Source organism: Elgaria multicarinata, chromosome 6 (assembly GCF_023053635.1).
Source record: "Elgaria multicarinata webbii isolate HBS135686 ecotype San Diego chromosome 6, rElgMul1.1.pri, whole genome shotgun sequence".
NCBI classification, from domain to species: domain Eukaryota; kingdom Metazoa; phylum Chordata; class Lepidosauria; order Squamata; family Anguidae; genus Elgaria; species Elgaria multicarinata.
Genome location: NC_086176.1, coordinates 96,853,739 through 96,874,214, shown reverse-complemented (window position 1 = coordinate 96,874,214; position 20,476 = coordinate 96,853,739). Strand labels below are relative to the sequence as shown.

Here is a 20,476-nt window from a genome sequence, read left to right as displayed (position 1 = left end):
GCACCAAGTTAAATAGGTTATTAAATTGGCCACAACTTTACTAATTTTGAATAGGCTTGGCGGAGGCAGGGGGTGCTGATTCCGCCATCGGGCAGCCTGACTGCTATCCGATTTCCGTTCCTGGGCCAATTTCCGTTCCTGGGGTGGGACTGCCCTTCCCCCTCCGTCACTCATTCTCCTATTCCATTGGGAGACTTAACACACAACAGAATAATCCATGGTTCAACAGCAACCCATACTCAGCCTTGAGTATGGATTGTCATGTGTGGACCCAGTCACTGTATTTCTGCACTCCACCTGTGCTCACTCTCACTCGGCAGGGGAAGAGTCGGAATGCCTCACTGCCCAGAGGCAGTGGGCAGGTGAATAGGGTGACATTGTTACACCACTTAACAATACAACTTTTGCATGGCTTAAATTTTGGACTGCAGCAATGTTCTTTTGAAAGTGTATATTGTTCCTGGACCTGCACATTTTGCGTATGGTTGCACTTTTAAAAAAAAAATGAAAGAAAAGAAGCCCTGACAGTATCAGAGAAAAGGTCCATCATCTCTGGTAGATCTTGTGACTTGAGGAGTGACAAGGCCTGGGAATCATGTCTACCAAAATGGATAGACCTCACCTCTGAAAAATTTGTGCACCAGGTCTACCTCTCTGTTGTTTCTCAGAAGATAGACTTAGGGCATGTTTACACCAGCCCTAGATCCCTGGGTAGTCCTTGGATCAACCCTGTGTGTCCAAATGACGGACGGGGGATCCCGGGGGCAACATGGGATGGCCAAGGACTTTCCCTGGGATATAGGGAACTGTGGAAAACCCAATGGTCCCATCCTCCTTGCGATGAAGCAGGGACCGTAAAATGGGCATGGAGCTGCATGGGGGCAGTCTGTGCCCATCAGGGCTGGGGAGCGGGTTCAGCGTTTTGTTTTTACCTTCTTTTGTGGAGGAACACAGTTGCACTTATTTTCCCTCATCAAAATAAATAAATAAACGGCTGCTGTAATGTCCTTCTGGGATGTCACGCAGCTGTCAACATACTGGGGGAGGATCGTGAACCTTCTGCCTCCCTCTACACCAGCGGTTCTCAACCTGTGGGTCGGGACCCCTTTGGGGGTCGAATGACCCTTTCACAGGGGTCGCCTAAGACCATCAGAAAACACATATTTCCGATGGTTTAGGAAACTGTATTGACTGAACTATGTCATGTATCATCTTTTGTATTATTAAAGCTATTGTTATGTATTATTTTCATTAGCAAACCATCCCATGACAATGGATCGTGTAGAGAAGAACGAAAATAATTTTATGGTTGGGGGTCACCACAACATGAGGAACTGTATTAAAGGGTCATTAGGAAGGTTGAGAACCACTGCTCTACACCCTATGGTGTAGACATGCCGCTAGTGTCTGTGATATGTTTATATATCTTTAATTGGCCTGCAGCTGTTAATTTCTCTTTCCTTTCTGAAGGCCTGGGTGGAGCGCCTTTTTTTCCAATGCAGTGCAACATCATAGCAATTTTGTAGTCGTCTGACTCTTCCTCAGCTTTTGCAACTGTTTGATATACTGTACTTGTAGTCTCTGGCCTTTGCTAGACCTACCGGAAAGCCCGCAGCAGAGGAGGGGCGAGCCCACGATGCAAGTATCACATCAGGCACGACAAGCTTAAGGAGAGACCCGTCGCGTCCGCCATTTTTTTTAAAGGAACAAAGCGCACGAACGCTTGTGCACCAAGGTAAGGGTTTTTTTTTAAATGGATTTCCCCGCTCTCCCCACCCTGCACCCCGTGCGAGTAATCGCGAGGAGCCAGGAAAAGCCGCGAAAACTGGCCACACACTCGCGGTCTCAGGCTCAGCCCGAGACTGCGGGGAAAAGCAGGCCCAAAGGGGTAGGCTATATCCTGGGGCCATGCAGGATTGATCCTTGCCTGAGCTTGGGATCCCCTGTGCGTCATCTGGATGCACGGGGGCGATCTCGGGTATCAGCCCGGGATATAGGCTGGTCTAGCAAAGGCCTCTGTTCCCATTTTCTCCTAGGTTCCAAGTAAAGCTTAGCTCAGAAGGAGGTTTAAAATGCTCCATCTTTTTCAAATAATATATAGATATGTACTGGAAAACCCATCTACAGGTGTTTTTAAGAAGAGAGGATCCCACTCCTAACACCACGTAATTTCCCTTGGGCGTGGTCAACGTGGGGGTGAGCTTACCTGCCCAACTTGCCATTCACCCCTAAGTGTTGCTTTCCAAGTAATGACTCGGAAGCTTCCACAACAGTATCTTTTATTGTTAAACACGTGGGAGAAGACTAACTCCTGAGGCGCCACACACCAGACCGCCTGACTCCAAAGCCCACACAAAGAGAATGTCGCCATCCACCCAGGCAGAGGGCAGAGGGTGGGCCCGGCGAGCTGAATGGTCAGCATAAACCCCACACCCTCCCTCTGTGTTGGGATTAGCCACCGCCACCCTGCAGCAGTGAAACAAGGCAGGACGAAAGTGCGATAAAAACACTGGTGTGATGGAGCTCTCAGAGTAAAACCCCAAACCTTTGCCCCAAACCGCCTTCAGTCCCAGTGCTGGGGAAAAGGTGGGAAATAATGATGATGATGATGTTCCAGTGGAAGCTGGTGGCTCCAATGTCAGTGAGTTCTGACTAAAACCCAGAGTGGATTCACCGCCCCACTGATATTGAAGCCACCAAACTCCACAGCTGGGTTCTTCTGGGGTTCGGAGGCATGTTATGAAAGTAAGTTTAGAATGAAGGAGCAGTTCAAAACCTTTATGAAATGCAGACTAAAGCTACAGTTTGGTACTTTTGAATATGGTGAGTCATTACGAGCTCTTTGCGGACTTCATTGCACAGTACAGATGGCAGCATCTCTGTGGCCGCTTCAGCAGACGGTGCATCACTGTTTCCTCACATTTTTCCTCCTCTTTTTCCCTTTCCATCTCTTCCAGGTGTGAAGCCCTTTCCTCTGGCGTCTCTTGACCATCTGCTTCATCCACTTTTTCACATTTTTATTCTGTGGACTTGCGCATAACTTTTTGTGTCTCGTGTGAAGGCTGTTGGGGTAGAAAACAAAGGGCACGTTGGATTTTTTAAAAACAAACAAACAAACCTTATTTATTTATTTGAAGTATTTTTATGCTGCTCTTCAGCCAAAACAGCTTGCATATAATTAATTAAAGAAGATAGTCCTTGCCTGCAGGCTTACAATATAAAAAGACACAACAAGCAAGGAAAAAGCATGGGGAGGGGAGGGGGCGAATCACATATGTCCCACATGTACTTTTTCAGTCTAGGGTTCCCAACCATGTGGACAAGTTGTTTCCATTTCTTTTAGAGCTTTATCACACCAGTGTTATACTGTGCAGTCACTGCGAATTGCGTGCAAAGGACTCCGAAGTTTTCCAACTTATAATCTGCTTTTATTGTGAAGTATTCTGAAGTTTTCCAGTTTATAATCTGCTTTGACTATGAAGTACTCCCATGCATCCTGCTTTAATTGTGCTTCAAAGGCAAAAGACCCGCCCTATTTTGGTGCTACTTCTTGAGCGAATCATTTGTTGTTTTCTGAGCGGCCACTAGGGTCGCAGAAGCAGGATTTGATATGTTTAAAGAAAAATTAAACAAATGCTTAATCTGCATAAGCTTTAAAGATAAAGACATCAAAATTGGCACAGTAATAGGTATTAAGGAGAGCTTTAAGCATACCAAATTTGAATCGGATTGGGTCATCCATTGGTTTTTCATGATTTTTTACATTTCCCCCCCTTAAACCCATTTCCTGGTATGCAAAGGATCTTAGGAGCGCTGCCACCCGGGATGTGATTTAGCTAACAACAATGGCGACAGCTTAGCACTGTAGGGGATAATTCAAGGGAAACAGGTACGTGGGATGAAGCTAATAGAGGGACAATTGCACAGAAAAAGAAATGGATGCCCCTCTGGACAGCAGGAAAATTGGGTAATGGAATTGCAGCCTAAATTGGGTAAAAGATTACAGCTCTTTACCAGTTTAAACCTCCTCTTCAAATTACAAATGAATGTGTTTTATGGCTTACTTTTGCGCAACAGATCATTCCAAAGCCACACAATTGCACATAGGCTAAAGGTACTCGGAAGTGTTCCAGCTTGACAGAAATCAATCAATCAAATAAACCTCTCCTTTTTTCTTTTCTTTTCAAATTTTATTTCCACCACTTACATCACAGCTGGTATTTTGCATAAATCCCCACCCTGCTGGATCTCAAACTTCACCACTGATCTTCTAAGCCAACTTCGGGGAACAAAATGGGCGACTTCTGTGCAACAGTCAAAGAAGATTGGAAACACAGCTGGAACAAATAGAAAATATATTAGGGTGACCATATGGGACAGAGGACAGGGCTCCTGTATCTTTCACAGTTGTACGGAAAAGGGAATTTCAGCAGGTCTCATTTGTATGCATGCAGCACCTGGTGAAATTACCTCTTCATCACAACAATAAAAGCTGCAGGAGTTATACTAGTATGACCAGATATAAAAGAGGGTAAGGTTCCTGCAGCTTTAACTGTTGTGATGAAGGGGATTTTACCAACTGCTGCATGCATGCAAATACAGTCAAAACGGCCCACTGAATGGGCCATGTTCACATTGTTTACTTTCTCTTTTGAAAGAGGAAGTAATGAGGGACGAATACATGAGCGGAAAAGCGACGGTAAGGAAACACTATTTCCCCCCGTGTGATGATGCTCGTAATCCCACTTTCATACTACATTGAAAAAACAATGGCTGACTACTGGTAGGACGAATAGTGCTATCCTTCAAAAGGACACCAAACCCAAGCGAACATTGAGCCTTTGGGACTTTTCATGGCTCGGAGAATGCCTTTGGACTGGAACCCCAGAAGCAGCCAATGTGGAATGAGTATGCTCAGTGGCTACAGAATGACTACTGATTGTTGCAAGGGGGGGGGGCAGGAAACTGGATAAGATGGGAATGGAATGGAGTATTGTGGAGGAGGGTATGGCAAAATATTTGGTACCCTAAATAGGAGCACTCCACACTAAAACATTTGTGAACTGCCCAGAGAGCTCCGGCTATTGGGCGGTATAGAAATTAAATAAATAAATAAATAAATAAATAAATAAATAAATAAATAAATAAAACATGCTATTGCAGGTCTCATAAGAACATAAGAAGAGCCCTGCTGGATCAGACCAAGGGTCCATCTTGTCCAGCACTGTTCACATAGTGGCCAACCAGCTGTGGACCCACAAGCAGAACAAGGTGCAACAGCATCCTCCCATCCATGTTCCTCAGCAACTGGTGTGTGTACGCTTGTTTTTATTTTATTTTTATAGCCCTCCAGCTGGGTCACTGTTTCAAGGTTAGGGTTAAAGGTGGGTATGCAGAAAATGGGGTCAAAGGCTATATAGTAAGAATGAAACGCCCTTCCATGAACCCTTGGCACCTCTGTCTGTAAAACCCACCAGGAAACAAAAGAAGGGAAACGGGGACTAGAAGTCCCCATCTTATCTATGAACATTGATCTCTTTTCTAAGAAGTAAGCTCTTCTAAGAAATTACTCTTTTTTCCTTCAGATCTCACTTCTTCACGTTCCTGAATTACTCTTTACCTACTTGATGGACATGTGCTTTTGGAAAATTTTGCAGTTCAACACCACCTTACGTTTCTACTTTCCACCCACCCGCCCACTATAAAGTTGCTCAAACGGGGTGCCGAATAAAACCATCATGAGCATGTACAAAGCCACATTGGGATTCCAGAAAGGGTAAAATCAGAATAAGGCTCGCCTATGTTGTGTAGTGGTTAAGAAGAAGCTGAGCTGTAAGTGAGAAGTTCTGCCGTGATCTCACCTGGGGTGGGGTCTTTACTTGTCCCTTCAAAGCCCCGTAGCATTGCAGCTGCAGGATGGAAATGGTGAATCCTGATGGCAGTATGTTGCATGGGCTATTCAGCCCCAGAAGCCACAGTGCGGGTGGCCATTCAGCTTGTTGAGCCTACCCTCTGCCCTGCCTGCCTTCCTACGCTTCCTGGGACCTACCCTGGGCTTTGATCTGCCCCTGGAACACCCCCAGCCTCAACCCAAAGTGAGGTCATCACCAACAGACGAAGGAAAGAAGGTGGTGACCTCGGAGCAAAGGAAAAAGTAACAGTATGTCAGCACTTTTAAAATGTGCAGTTTCAGAGGAAAAGCCCGTGGTGGCTGTGAGTTAGCAGCTGCCTCATATAAACAGCGCTGCTGCACAGCCAGAACGTGCTAAACACGGCGTATAGACAAGCCCTGGGTGGCCCTCATGCAAGCCACCCTGGCAGGGGATGATGGGAATTGTAGTCCTACACCTCTGAAGGGGAAGGAAAGCTGCTTTATGAAATTTGGGGTGAAACTCCGATGAGGCAATTCCCCACCCTGATTTTCGGGGCAACTCTGTCTCCCTGCACTGCCGGATTACTCATCAGAAAACTGCTCCGTTTTCAGAGAACGGGAATGGGAATTAACAAAAATGCATACATCGCTATCATTTTTTTAAAAAATAAAGAGATGAAACTTCACACCCTGCGTAGCTCTTACGTAGGGCTTCAGCTATGCCAAGTTTAAAACACATCCCTTCATCCCTTGATTTTTAGAAATTTTTAAAGAAAATGTCCCTCTCAATCCCACCCACCCACCCATATATATACGCACACCTGAAACTGTGCAGGACTTTTTATCCTTTATTTTGCTGATGCACAGTTGTGCATCTTCAGTTTATAAAAATAGTGATCTGTTCCCTGACCATTTGCTCTAATGGGGTGAAATGGGTTGTGTATGTTTGCTCTCCCTATGAGAGGTCCGACAAGAAAACACACACACACACACACACACACACACACACACACACACACACACACACACATATATATATATATATATATATATATATATATATATATTCAAAGCATATAAACTTGAGTCTTGTCTTCAAAACGGGATATATTCCAGTACTAGCAAACTTTTCTCTCACTGCCCCTTCTTCTCTTGACTTTACTCCCAGCCAAGTTGCATCCATAGTTGCAGTATACAGATCAGCCTTTGGCACAAGATTCTTTTCCGTATCCTAATATTGGCTTGTGAGACACTATGGATCTACACTGCCTGCCAGTCATCATCACTTCCTGAGACAACTCATAACGTGAGCCATTTTTCCTAAATCCTTCCTTTTAGCCAACATAATTTTTTCAAGAAGTGAAGAGAATTTCAGACACAGCTCCCATAATTTAAACACATGGTACCAAGTTGACATACATGGAGGAGTTTGATTTTTGTAGTAGGTTAGTTTCTGAAAGTTCTGCAAGCTCTCTTGAGAGAAGATGAAGTGCATATAGGGAGTAGAACTTGGACTCTTTCTCGCTCCATGAGCTAGCAAACGAATGAGTTCCAGGGTGGGGAAAAATGGGTTCTATCATTTGCAAACTCTCCCCCTAAGCACTGTGATTGGGGGGAGGGGATTGTGTCTATTGATTAGCCACAGATGTCAGTCTCAAAACTACCCCTCCTTCACCCATCAGCAACAGCGTCTTCCTAATATGGAAGTGTTCAGTTAGTTGTCCAACATGAAACATGCTTTCACGTTGCCTAAAAAACCTTCAGATACCTACGGTTATTAAATGTTTTGAACTGAGAAGCTTTGTATTTTGGGTCTTCAAATATTTTAACTGGATGTCTTTTATTTTATTTTTGTTGTAAACTGCTTCGAGATGTCTTTGTAGAAGGAACAAGACCAGTGGGTGTGCCAAGTTGGGAAAACAGGATTAGGGGAGACTTTTCACAAATGTTATGGGTGGATATGAGAACTTGCAGCACAGTCCTATGCATTTTTACTCAGATGTAAGTCCCACTGTGTTCTGTGGGGCTTACTCCGGTGTTTATTCTAATGTGCAGCTGGACACATTTTGTACGGTTGGAAAAAAATTGTGCAGTGGAAATTAAGTTTTTGTGCAATTAGGACTATAGACTTCAAGTACTGAGAGTCTATCTCAGTCCTATGTACCAATTCTGCACTTTATAGGAAAAAACAGATGCTCATTTACTCACAAGTACTCTTGCAGGAAATGAGTACATACTCAAGAGTTTGTTTCTTTGTATCCCCATAAGTGTGTAGGAGGAAGAAGCCAACTTTGCTAGTTTTTCATTGGCCTTGGATATTGCTTTTCCCATAGAGGAAGCCTGTGTGGTTTACATAGATGTCAACTGGAGTGCTTTAACGTTTCCCCTGCGATAGAATTGTTCCCAATGCTCTAATTCCCATGGTCCTTTGGGGTCTTGTTGTTCCTGCCTGTCAGTATTAGTCTTTCACCCTTGGCAAGAACTGTAAAATCCTTGAGGAACACTCATATCACATGACTGGACTTCCAGAAAATTCAGTTCAGCACAGGTTGTTCAGAAGGCATCATCAGATGTGGGGGGGGGGGATCAAGGGGATCACGGTTCCCTACTGTCGCTTCTCTGCCCCCACTCCTGTCCCAAATTACTTCCTCTTTCTTCCTGGAGAAGAAAGAGGAAATAAACAAAGACCATGAGGAAATGCTCATCTGATGAACCCCAATATCTCTCAAAGAGACTCCCAAAACTGAGACAAGGCCTCAGCTCAGCTCAGCAGGCTGCTAGGCCTTAAGGACTGAGCTTGGCCAAAGAGCATGAGACAGCCTGGCACAGAGAACATTGTCAATAAGACACGGGATGCTTGTTACATTGCAGTAGTGTCTGTCTGTGTCCCTGTTTCAGAGAGGGAATACCCCTGTCTCCCAACTCAGACTCCATTCGTCTCCTGTTCTTATAGTAAACTGCCTAGCTTCTAAAAGGTTCTCCACCAATTCCTGGTGGATTTATTTCCAAATGTTTTATCATATAACATGAAAATTAGATTTCTTTGTGTTAAAATCAGACCTGATCTTCCTGTTTCATCAATTGCTCCCAGGTCCTTACAACAGATTTGCAGGTTAAGGGTAGCCATGCAGCTATGTAGTTTTTTGAGCTGCCATTTTGCAAGGGGACTCTGTTTTGTGACAGGTTTACAACCTATTGCCCCTGGTATGCCATACAGAGCCTTCAACATACTTTTCAGGACAACAACCATCTCACGATAGAAATTCTATTCTCCACAATTATAATCACAGAAGAGGGTTCTCAGCTGCTCGGTTATACTTTTCGTTGGGAGGAAATCTCAGTCATTCTTTGCAAGGCACCTTCATTTCCCCTTCTCTTATTTTCCTACCCTTTATTTCTATTTCCCCCCCCCCTTTCCTTCCTATCTCTCTTTCTCTTAATTTTTCTAATCATTCACATTTACTCTCCCCTCTTTCATATTTTTATTTTTTCCATTAGAAATTTTTGGGAGGTGCTCAGGCATTGGGTAAGGGGTGGGTGGGGAGAGCTGCATTGTCTTCTTGTACAGTTGGGGGGGAAGCTAAGAATAAACCCTGGCTTATCGCTTAGTTCTGCAACCTCCGTGAAGGGTTCTTTTTAGCCACAAGGAGGCTCTTGCATATTTCACTGAACATACTTAAAATAAATGGAAGACTACCAGGAAAAGAAACCACAAGATTTGCATATTAAGGGCTACATCCTTTCCCACTCTATTGATAGCATGTTGAAGGAAATAGCCAAGAATTTAGCTTTAACGTTCGTAAAATGGCATGTTGTTTAGCACCAGGCTATGTTAATATACTATAATGTATGCATTTATAACTGTATTTCCTTAATTATGGGCTATGCCATTTGCTTAAAAGCAAGTTCCACTGAAATAAATTGGGAGGCTCCACTTAGTATAATCAGCTGGACAGTGTTTGCAAGGGAAAATAAGTCAGTGCTTAAGGCAGAGTTGAATTGGAGGTAGGGCTTACCACGGCTTAAGTTCAAAAACTACTCGTGCAAGCCATGTGCACCTGCTTTGTAAGGTGCACAAGGTGCACATCTGTTAGGCTTTGGTATGGCTTGGCCATCATAGGGTTATAAATGTACAATTCACCACAGCAAGAAATGTATTGCTCCAAGCATTTGGTATCTACCTTGAGTCATCTCCACTTATGAGGGTAGGAACTGAAATTACTTTTATATGAAGTGGCAGCGTTGCACACGTTACGTCTGTGCTAGCTGTGTAAGCTGGAGGAAAAACAGAATTCAATAAACTATGGGTGCTTCCAAATGAATTTGTTAAATAAATAAATAAATAAATGCACCCTGCCTAATTCACAGAATTTTACTGTGGTCACCATCCACTTGTAATCCCTCCATATCTTCCTACCACTTCTTCAGTCTTTTTTCTTACCATAGAAAATCCATTAAGGAACATAAGAACATAAGAAGGGCCATGCTGGATCAGACCAAGGGCCCATCTAGTCCAGCACTCTGTTCACACAGTGGACAACCAGCCATTGGCCAGAGATGGACAAGAAGGACATGGTGAAACAGCATCCTCTCACCCATGTTCCCAGCAACTGGTGCACACAGGCTTATTGCCTCGAATACTGGAGATAGCACACAACAAGGAAGAAAAGATGAAACAGCCGCACAGTGCCTCCTAATTGCTAGTGCCAGGATAGGGGTGCACAACCCATGGTCCTGGTCTGCTCTCTTTGTGGGACCATGAAGCTGGCAACCCACTTTCTCCCGCAGCCAAGCTGATCACCTGGCCTACAGGGGAAAAAATGTTCCCTGGCTTCCGAGATCAATGTTTTCCCACTGCTAGTAGTGGTGGAGAAACCGCAATTTCACTGGCAATCACAGGTGGTGGGAGAGGCATTTTCTTTCCACACACCCCACACTTGCTAGATCTCAGGAGGCTGAGAGGGGAGATTTGTGTGTGGGGAAGAGTGTGCATATGTGTGAGTGAGCGTACATACGTGTGCAGCTCCTGGACCTCCAGTGGGCACTAGAGGCAGCCCTCAGGGTAGAAAAGGTTGTGCACTCCTGCACTAAGAGCTCTTGTCTGGAAGCACCCTATTATGTGCTTACAAGAGCTGAGGAGTAAAACTTGGTTTCTTTTAATGGCATGGAAAAAAAGAGCAGATGTGTGTGGGGGGGACAGCCTGAAGATTCAGAAAAGGCGGGCTGAACTGGGAAACTGGCCCAGAGGGAAAGGGTTAAGTACCCCTCCACCGATAAAATGCGCAAATCTTTCACAATTACTTTTCAGGGCAAGTTATTCCAAGCTCTCCTTCACTAGGTCAGCTCAGCAAAGGACAATTTGACAGGGCACGTCTACTACTATTGTTTTTTAGTATGCAAACTTTGTAAGCAAACTTTTGCTGTTTACAGATAGCCTGTGCTGGTGATCTTTGTCCAAGTCACGTTTCCTTGTTCAAAGTCTTGCCATTCCTTGCCCTTCCAAAAGCTCAAGACTTCTCGTTTTGATTGTCCCACTGCCTGTTTATTGATTGGGGAATGCAAAAGAGGCTCCCTAGAAGAATTCTCTCCGGTGATTTATAGAAAGTAAAAGCAAAAGCAGGATTTCTGAGATTTCACAGTGCAAGGCTTAAAATAGCTACTTTACTAAACAAATTGCCTTTAATTTAAAATACAGCAAGCATGTATTCAGGTTAGCCGTGACTTACCCTCAGATATGTGGTGAGTGGTCACAATTCCCAACGTGATGAGGATTATGCTTAAATTCATGCTTCCCCAGAGGCGATTGGAAATGATCCTCTTTGGCTGTAGAGGAACAAAGGCAGTTGTTCAGAGCCACACCCCTAGCAAAGTACAAATACAACCCGAAACCCACTAAAGAGTTTTGAACTGGACTCTCATTCAGTTTCCACCTCTCCTGTAGGGAAGAAACATCCCTATGAGCCCAGTATTTTCTGCTCTGAACATTTTCAGGATTTCAAATTTTCCAGGGGGCCTCAGGCAGAAGTTATTTGCTCCGATCACCTACTGCCTGATCTCTTTCTTTTTTTAAGCAGGAGATTGAACCCGTGGCCTTCTGCATGCAAAGCATGTGTCCTACCACTGACTGGTGGCTGGTGCCCACTGGTGCTCGTGGTGTGTAGGATGGGTCACTAGAGATGGAGCCAAGTATGTTTTGGTTGCCACCCATCCTCCGCAAAGCCCCCAAACCTGTTTAAGCAACGCATTACAAGTATTTAGCATGGCAGAAAAGGTGAGCGTGTGGGCTGTGACTGTTTGGTGTGGGAGAATGTGGATAGGGAGACATTTCTCTCTTTCTCCCCCCCCCCCCCCCCATAATACTAGAACCCGGGATCATCCAATGAAGCTGATTGGTGGGAGATTCAAGATAAATAAAAGGAAGTACTTCTTCACACAGCACATAGTTAAATTATGGAGCTCACTACCACAAGATGTAGTGATGGCCACCAATTTGGATGGCTTTAAAAGGGGGTTGGATACATTCCTGGAGGAGAGGGCTATCAATGGCTGCTAGTTCTCATGGCTATGTGCAGTAAGCCTGTATACACGAGTTGCTGAGAAACATGGGTGGGAGGTTGCTGTTGCACACTGTCCTGCTTGTGGGACAGCAGATGGGCCACTGTGTGAACAGAGTGCTGGGCTAAATGGACCCTTGGTCTGATCCAGCATGGCTCTTCTTATGTTCTTATGAATAAATCTGCACAGTAGCACAGAGAACACATATTTTTAATCCATAGCCAACTTCAGTTCCTTGCAAGAGGAAAAGAAGTTGGGATATAACATAATAGTAATTCAAAATTTAAATTAAAAATATTACAGGAAAGGAAAACTGGCGTAGGTGAACTTCAGGTCATGCTTGTAAAGGACAGGATGTTGATGTTGATGATGATGATAGTAATAATGGTGAAACCATTTTTAATCCATTGCAGCCAGCAAGCCATACCAGAAAGGCGAAACTGGGGCAGTTAAGATCATGTCTGCAAAGCTAGAGGGGCAGGCAAACCATGGGTCATGGAAGAGAAACTGAGCACATGGCCTCCTAGATGAGAAATAATGTCATGCCTCCCAAGCACAGCAACCAGGAGAAGGAGATAGAAGCAGCAGCAGCAGCAGAAAAATCAGAATTGGCCACAAACAACAAGGAACAGGTTTTTTCTTGTTTTCGTTTTAAAGGGCAGAAATATTTCTAGCCCAGCAAGCACCCAGGAGTAGTTTTTCTCCTGCCCCCTGCCCATTAAATAAAATACCATCAACAAACAGTGGTGTGTGTGTTTTCTAACCATTGCCAGGCAAAACCAGTTTTTTTTTTTTAAATGAAACCAAGCAATCTTAAAATATAGCAACCATAAAAGAAAAAAAAGGGGGGCAGGGGAGGGAGGAGATTCAAGTAATCTTAAACAAATTGACAAGAAATGGCCCCTTCTTTTCCACTTCTCTGCTGTGGCTGTGCAAAGAACAGGGAATGGAGCACGAGCAGAAAAGAGACCTGCCCTCCATTGCACAGGCTGTGGTCTGCCAGAGACTGGAAAAACTGACTTCAGATCTACAGCAGTGCTTATAGTACAAGTCTTTTTCACACCAAGCAGGATGTAACACTTTTAAAACAGTATGAAAATGGTATATGTAATGTGTCCTGGGCCTGAACAGTTGTCATAACCCTTATAAACCGTTATAAGCAGTAGTGTAAATCCTGCCCAGGACTCAGGAGATCCGGGACTGGGAGTTTGTTACCGGCAGGACTCAGATGGGGACTCCATTCCCACTGACGGTCCACGTTTGGCAATCGCACTTCTAACGTCACATCTAGTTTGGACCTTAGTAGCTCCTCACTGGAATCTAGTCTTTCTGTATGCGGTACATAGAGGCAGGTGCACCTGCTGCAAGCCCTTCAGGCCAAAGGGAATCTGCCCACAATATCTATGGTCTAGACTAGACTACTGCAGTTCTTTTGTCATGGAGCTGCCATTGAAGACTTCTGGAAAACTACCACTGGTTCACAATACAAGCTACTTAGGTTGCCAACCCGCATCACATCTTGCCTACTTATGGACAATCCGAGCACAGTTCAGAACGCTTACTTTTAAAGTCCAACCTTGACGAGCCCGATCATCATTGGAGGTCCCCCCCACTCTCCAAAACTAAACAAGTGATGTCTGAGGAAAGGACCTTGTTAGTTGTGGCTTTGCACATGTGGAATGCCCTTCCCAGGAGAGCACCGAATTTGGTCTTGTTATTTGCTCTTTCCCCCAGGTTTTTGATCATGTAACCGTGTCTTGATTGGTACTAATTATTGTTTTATTGCTTTGCTGGAGTTAAATCTTGATCGTTTCATTATTACTCCTGTTATTCTACATTTCTAACGTTTGGTTTTTCTGTTTGTTGTTACTGTATTTTTCATATTTTGATAGGGTGACCACTTATGTATCGCCAAAGAAGAGGGGATGTGTCACCAAAACAAAAGGGCCAAAAAGGGCATTTTTTGCATCAAATTGGCAAATACTGATTTATGTGTATAGATGCAAATTTAGACATAATTACTATGGGCACAATCCTGTGCGTGTTTAGGCAGAAAAAAGTCCTAGAACTCCCAGCATGGGAGAATGTTAGGAGTTGTAGGACCTTTCTTTGACTAAATATGCATAGGGTTGCACGCTATGTTAAGTAGAAATGCACTACACCTATCTCATAGTGCGAGTGACCAGGTGACCTGTGTCCATGCTTCTCAGTCTGCTGTCCAGGTGCTAACTCTTGATGACCAACTTCAAGGCCCATCTTCTACTTCTTAGAGTTCATTTTCTTCAAAGTAGACTTGGAGCTACAGCCCCTTAAATAGAAGACACCTTCAAAAAGAGAGCTTTCTTCTATAACGTAGGACACGTGACCACTCTATATTTTGAGTATACTGCATTTGACTTTCTTTGATTTGCTGTAAGCTGCCCTGCAAATTCATTAATCAAAGGGTGGCATATCAAAAGATAAAATGAAAATTAGTGTGTATTATTTTATCTCTTGAAGTGGTACTCACTTGGAAGCAAGCTCCATTGAACATCACAGGGCTTCTGAGTATAGAGGCACAGCATAGCTCTGTAAGTCTTTAATTCCATTAAAACACAACCCAACACTAGTAAATCCAAGTCTGGTACTTGTATTTGTCCATCACATGTATTTAAAATAATTAAATCTTGGCCTTTCATTTAAAAAACTGAACAATATTATATTGTTGTTTATTCATTCAGTTGTTTCCGACTCCTCGTGACTTCATGGACCAGCCCACGCCAGAGCTTTCTGTCAGCTGTCGCCACCCCTAGCTCCCCCAAGGTCAAGTCTGTCACCTCCAGAATATCATCCATCCATCTTGCCCTTGGTCGGCCCCTCTTCCTTTTGCCTTCCACTTTCCCTAGCATCAGCCTCTTCTCCAGGGTATCCTGTCTTCTCATTATGTGGCCAAAGTACTTCAGTTTTGCCTTTAATACCATTCCCTCAAGTGAGCAGTCTGGCTTTATTTCCTGGAGTATGGACTGGTTTGATCTTCTTGCAGTCCAAGGCACTCTCAGAATTTTCCTCCAGCACCACAGTTCAAAAGTATCTATCTTCCTTCGCTCAGCTTTCCTTATGGTCCAGCTCTCGCAGCCATAGGTTACTACGGGGAATACCATTGCTTTAACTATGGGGACCTTTGTTGTCAGTGTGGTGTCTCTGCTCTTAACTATTTTATCAAGATTTGTCATTGCTCTCCTCCCAAGAAGCAAACGTCTTCTGATTTCCTGGCTGCAGTCAGCGTCTGCAGTAATCTTTGCGCCCAGAAATACAAAGTCTGTCACTGCCTCCACGTTTTCTCCCTCTATTTGCCAGTTATCAATCAAGCTGGTTGCCATAATCTTGGTTTTTTTGAGGTTTAACTGCAACCCAGCTTTTGCACTTTCTTCTTTCACCTTCGTCATAAGGCTCCTCAGCTCCTCCTCGCTTTCAGCCATCAAAGTGGTGTCATCTGCATATCTGAGATTGTTAATGTTTCTTCCTGCGATTTTAACTCCAGCCTTGGATTCGTCAAGCCCAGCACGTCGCATGATGTGTTCTGCATACAAGTTGAATAGGTAAGGTGAGAGTATACAACCCTGCCGTACTCCTTTCCCAATCTTAAACCAGTCCGTTGTTCCGTGGTCTGTTCTTACCGTTGCTACTTGTTCGTTATACAGATTCCTCAGGAGGCAGACAAGATGACTTGGTATCCCCATACCACCAAGAACTTGCCACAGTTTGTTATGATCCACACAGTTAAAGGCTTTAGAATAGTTAATAAAACAGAAATAGATGTTTTTCTGGAACTCCTTGGCTTTCTCCATTATCTAGCGGATATTGGCAATTAAACCAGTATTATATAAGCCCTCCACAGGTGATAGACTATAAGTGCCATCACCCTGAAACCAAATAGGCCAATGCTGGCTGGGGATAATGAGAGTTGTAGTTTGACTCCTCTGGGGGCACCAGAATGGGGCAGGTAGCACCATAGCCTCTGGTCTTATTCTTACTCCTCTCTGATCCACGCTTGTCTAGATATCTCTGAAACCCTAAAGCCAATCTAAAAGTTGTTTAAGCTGATGTATTCATGCATTTCCCAAGAAAGGAATAGATTCAAGGACAGTCAGTCATTTAACTTGAGCTTCAAGGAAGTTATTTGCAATGCTGACAGGTGAATATGTGAAAGGCAAGCCAGCAAGCAATTACAAGGGACATCCATATCCAAGCTCTGCTTCTCAGCTTTCTTTTCTTTTCTGGCAAGGTTTCTAGCTTTTCTGGCTGGGAACCGAAGCTATGAATGTGTGCAGACAGTGCCTGCTGAAATCTACAAAGCTAGAGAAGTGGCTGGAAAAGTTTTTCAATGGATGAAGCAGAATTTCCATCTCAGTGTTGTTCCCATGACTAGTAACTAGGCATGTGCTCCGCTCCGATTAGAAGCGGAGAATCAGAAGCGAATTGGCCTGCTCCGCCTTGTCCAGAGGCGGAGTAGAAGCGAACCATGGACCCCTAGAAGCAAGGTGAAGAGAAGCGCCCATTGGCAGAGCGCTTCTCTTTCCGCGGACCGCTCCAATCGCCATTTTCAAAAATTTCGCCCATAGGATTGCATTGTGGAAAAGAATAGGAGATAACTGTATGGTTTTTTAAGCTATCTTTCTGAAACATCTTGTGCTTAGAGAGTCGTGGCTGGAGGTCATTTTGAGCCTACTCTCAGCTCTCTGTGTGCTGCGGTTCGCTTGCTATAATTTTTGGAAAAGTCGGGTAAACAAACAGGGACAGCGGGTAAACCGGTGGGGGTTTTTTTTTGAAGTGATGACAGGCACATTCAACTCCCAATCCTGATGTGAATTGATCACCTCATGAAGCATCCTCCAATCCCAGCGTTGGAAGGGGGACTAAGGCAGAGCCACCCTGAGAGCAGTTGCCATTGGGGTGTCCGATTTTCATAAATTCCCCAAAAATCAGGGGATGATGAGATTGGCTTGAGTCTTGGCATGCATGTGTATCCCTGGATAAGCTACCATGGTGCCGAGTTTGAGGTTTCTAACGTGAAAATTGATGGAGCTATCGAAAGGGGTGTGAATTGGGGTTATGGGTGGTGCATTAGAGGTTAGAGCCCCGCCAAAAATCAGGGGATGATGGGATTTGCTTGAAACTTGGCATGACTGTGTGTCTAGATGGCATCTGTGAGGGTGCCCACTTCCCTTTTTTTTATCTGTCAAAATGTCAGAGAACAGTCCATGTCTGAAAATGGGGTGTCCGATTTTCATAAATTCCCCAAAAATCAGGGGAGGCTTGGATTGGCTTGAGTCTTGGCATGCATTTGTATACATCCATGAGGTGTCATGGTGCCAAACTTGAGGTTTCTAACTGTAACAGAAAAAAAGTTGTATACTTTTTTAGCTTTCAATGCAAGCCTATGGGGGGGAAACGGAGCTCCGATCCGGATCCGGAGCTCCGCAGCGGAGCGGAGCGGACTATAGGCGGAGCGGGGGTGGAGCGAAGCGGCCCGATCTGCAAATTGCAGATCTGGAAGAGAAGCGGATCGGGGGGTCCGTGCGCACCCCTACTAGTAACACCAGAATAGGCTATGCTAACAAGCTCCCTGCAAAAAGCAGAATTACTGAAAATAATAGAAACTGCAAATGTATCAATTCATGCCCACTGCAGAATTCAGGCACATTCAGATTCCCTGGGTGAATGTTTATTTTTAGTGCACAGAGTATACACTCTTGGATGGCAGCCCCATTCATATCCAGAAGCAGCCATGGTCAAATTGAGATCAACTGAAAAATAGGCATTTTTTCTTCTTTTAATGTTTCCTGCTCTAGTGACCCAACCCAATACAAAAAAATGCTTCTTTGATCCCTAACATATAGCCTTCCATGTCATACTGTTATGATGTGGCTAGCTGCTTCTAGCTACTGTTTAGAAAAGTTTACTGGATTGCAACCCAATTCTTGCTGGGTTCCAGACACACTTTTCAGTTTAAAGGTGACTAAAAGATTCAAGATGAATAAATTATTTTCAATACAGATAAAGGAAAATACTGTTTCACACAGCACATAGCTAAAACTATAGAATTTGCTGCCACAAGTTGTAATGATGGAGACCAGCTTGGATGGCTTTAAAAGGGAATTAGACAAGTTCATGAAGGACAAGTCTTTCCATGGCTACTAGGCATGATGGCAACACATAATCTCCACGATCAGACGCAATATGCCTCTCTGTTCCAGTTGCTGGGGAACACAAGCAGGAGGGTGCTTTGGCACTTACGTCCTGCTTGTGGGCTTCCCATAGGCACCTGGTTGACCACTGTGTGAACAGAATGCTGGACCAGATAGGATTCTGCCAGTCTGATTCAGCACAACTCTTCTTATGCGTAATTATTTTGAGGTTGAAAGCCAGAGACCTAGATCTGAACACAAGGTGAGGAAAGGAGTTAGAAAAAAGGAAAAGGAAAAGTCGTGCCAAGTCAGAAAAAAAAATGTCTTTGCGCCAGAGCATGTACTTTATGTACATAATTTTTTGTGAACCGCCCAGAGAGCTCCGGCTATTGGGCGGTATAGAAATGTAATAAATAAATAAATAAATAAATAAATAATGTCCTTGGTTTATTCCTTGACATTTCTACTAGCAGTGCTGGGGGAAAACCCTTCTCATTTCCTGGGAGAATTGTTGCCAGTAGGCAGAGCAGAGTTAGGTAACATTTCCTCATATGGGAATTGTTCCATTCCCTCCATCATTTTGCTTGCCTCTTTTCTGCACCTTTCCCAGCTCTATGAAAAGAACTGTAAATTACATGTAATTGAGTTCAGAGAGCTGAATGCATCTCAAGGTATGTTGGACTTCTAAGGATACAAAAACAGCAGCCAGCCACAGCAACATAAAAAAAAAGGTCAGAACACAAAAGTCCTTTTCAAACTGGAAAGTCAACTGCCTTCTTCAAATCCCACAAAGAATGGGCCAGGTTACCAAGGAGGTCTGGTACACTGAAGGAAAGGGCCTGAACAGAGCAGGCCCTCTCATGAGGCAAGGTGAATCCCCTGCTTAGGTAGCAAATCAGGATTATATTTGCTCCTTAAAGGAGCAACACACACACACACACCTCACTCTGAGCCTTCTCCCAAAGGAAGAGATCAGGTAGATGGGCACTCCAGAGAGGCTGCCTGTCCACCCAGTTAAACTCTTGCTTTGGGAGAAAGCTCAGAGAGAGAGAGATCAGGCAGGTGGGCTCTCTGGATCTCTTGCTTTGAGGACTTTCCAAGAGTGAGAGGTCGGGAAGGTGAGCAGCCTCTCTGGAGAGCGTGCCTGATCTCTCGATCCATAGAGGCAGTCTCCAGGATCACCTCACAATGCCTCATTGTCAAGTGCCAAACCTTCAGGGCATATTTGTAATGAACCAGTCAATCTCCAGTCTAACAGCGGTTCAGGTTACAGACTGTGTCTTTTTAAGGCAACCTACGGCTAACAACCCTGATTAAGCTGACACAATATTAACTAGACTACCTGAAGATCACTTTGATGGATGCATTACTGTTGGGGGAGAAGTCGTTGCAAATTCAGTGCCAGTCTGCAGTACAGATCCTGAGAGGTTTTTCCAGTCCTGCCATCAGGGATGGTCTTTGCCTAGAGACTTCTTGTGATGGGCCAACCTTGCAAAATGCCTTGCTTCTCGAAGCTGCTCCTTGCTCTTGACCGTATGTCTATCCTTGTGTCTTTCATGCCCACCTCCTACCCTTCCCCCTGTGAATTGCTGGGTTTCCCTCCTACAAAGCAGTTATAGTTGGGCTTTGCTCCAATGGATTAGCTTGCACCTGGGCAGAGTCTTCTCTGTCTCCCTGAAGCTCTGGTCCCTCCCCTAATACTTCATACTCTTCCATATTTGACTCTGAGTCCATTCCCATGACCTCTCAGGCCTCTACAGAAATGCTGGGCCTAATCCTGACACTCATTTTGAGGAAGGACCCCTCAAAGCATGGCATTAAAGCCTGAGCAGCTCTCTGGAGAGGCCACCTGCCCTGATCTCTCATTCTGGAGTGGGGGGGG

General features: G+C 44.4%; 1 protein-coding gene across 1 annotated transcript in view; it reads right to left on the bottom strand.

The window, feature by feature from the left end:
• Positions 1-2,853: 2,853 nt before the first annotated feature.
• Positions 2,854-20,476, bottom strand: part of CCL28 (C-C motif chemokine ligand 28) — a 45,015-nt gene continuing 27,392 nt past the window's right edge. Inside the window, exons 2-4 of the mRNA XM_063128103.1 lie at positions 11,599-11,695; positions 4,208-4,337; positions 2,854-3,062 (exon numbers count right to left, since the gene is read on the bottom strand). Coding sequence (XP_062984173.1) covers positions 2,906-3,062; positions 4,208-4,337; positions 11,599-11,695 — 384 coding nt within the window. The 3' untranslated portion in view covers positions 2,854-2,905. The remainder of the gene's footprint in view (positions 3,063-4,207; positions 4,338-11,598; positions 11,696-20,476) is intronic.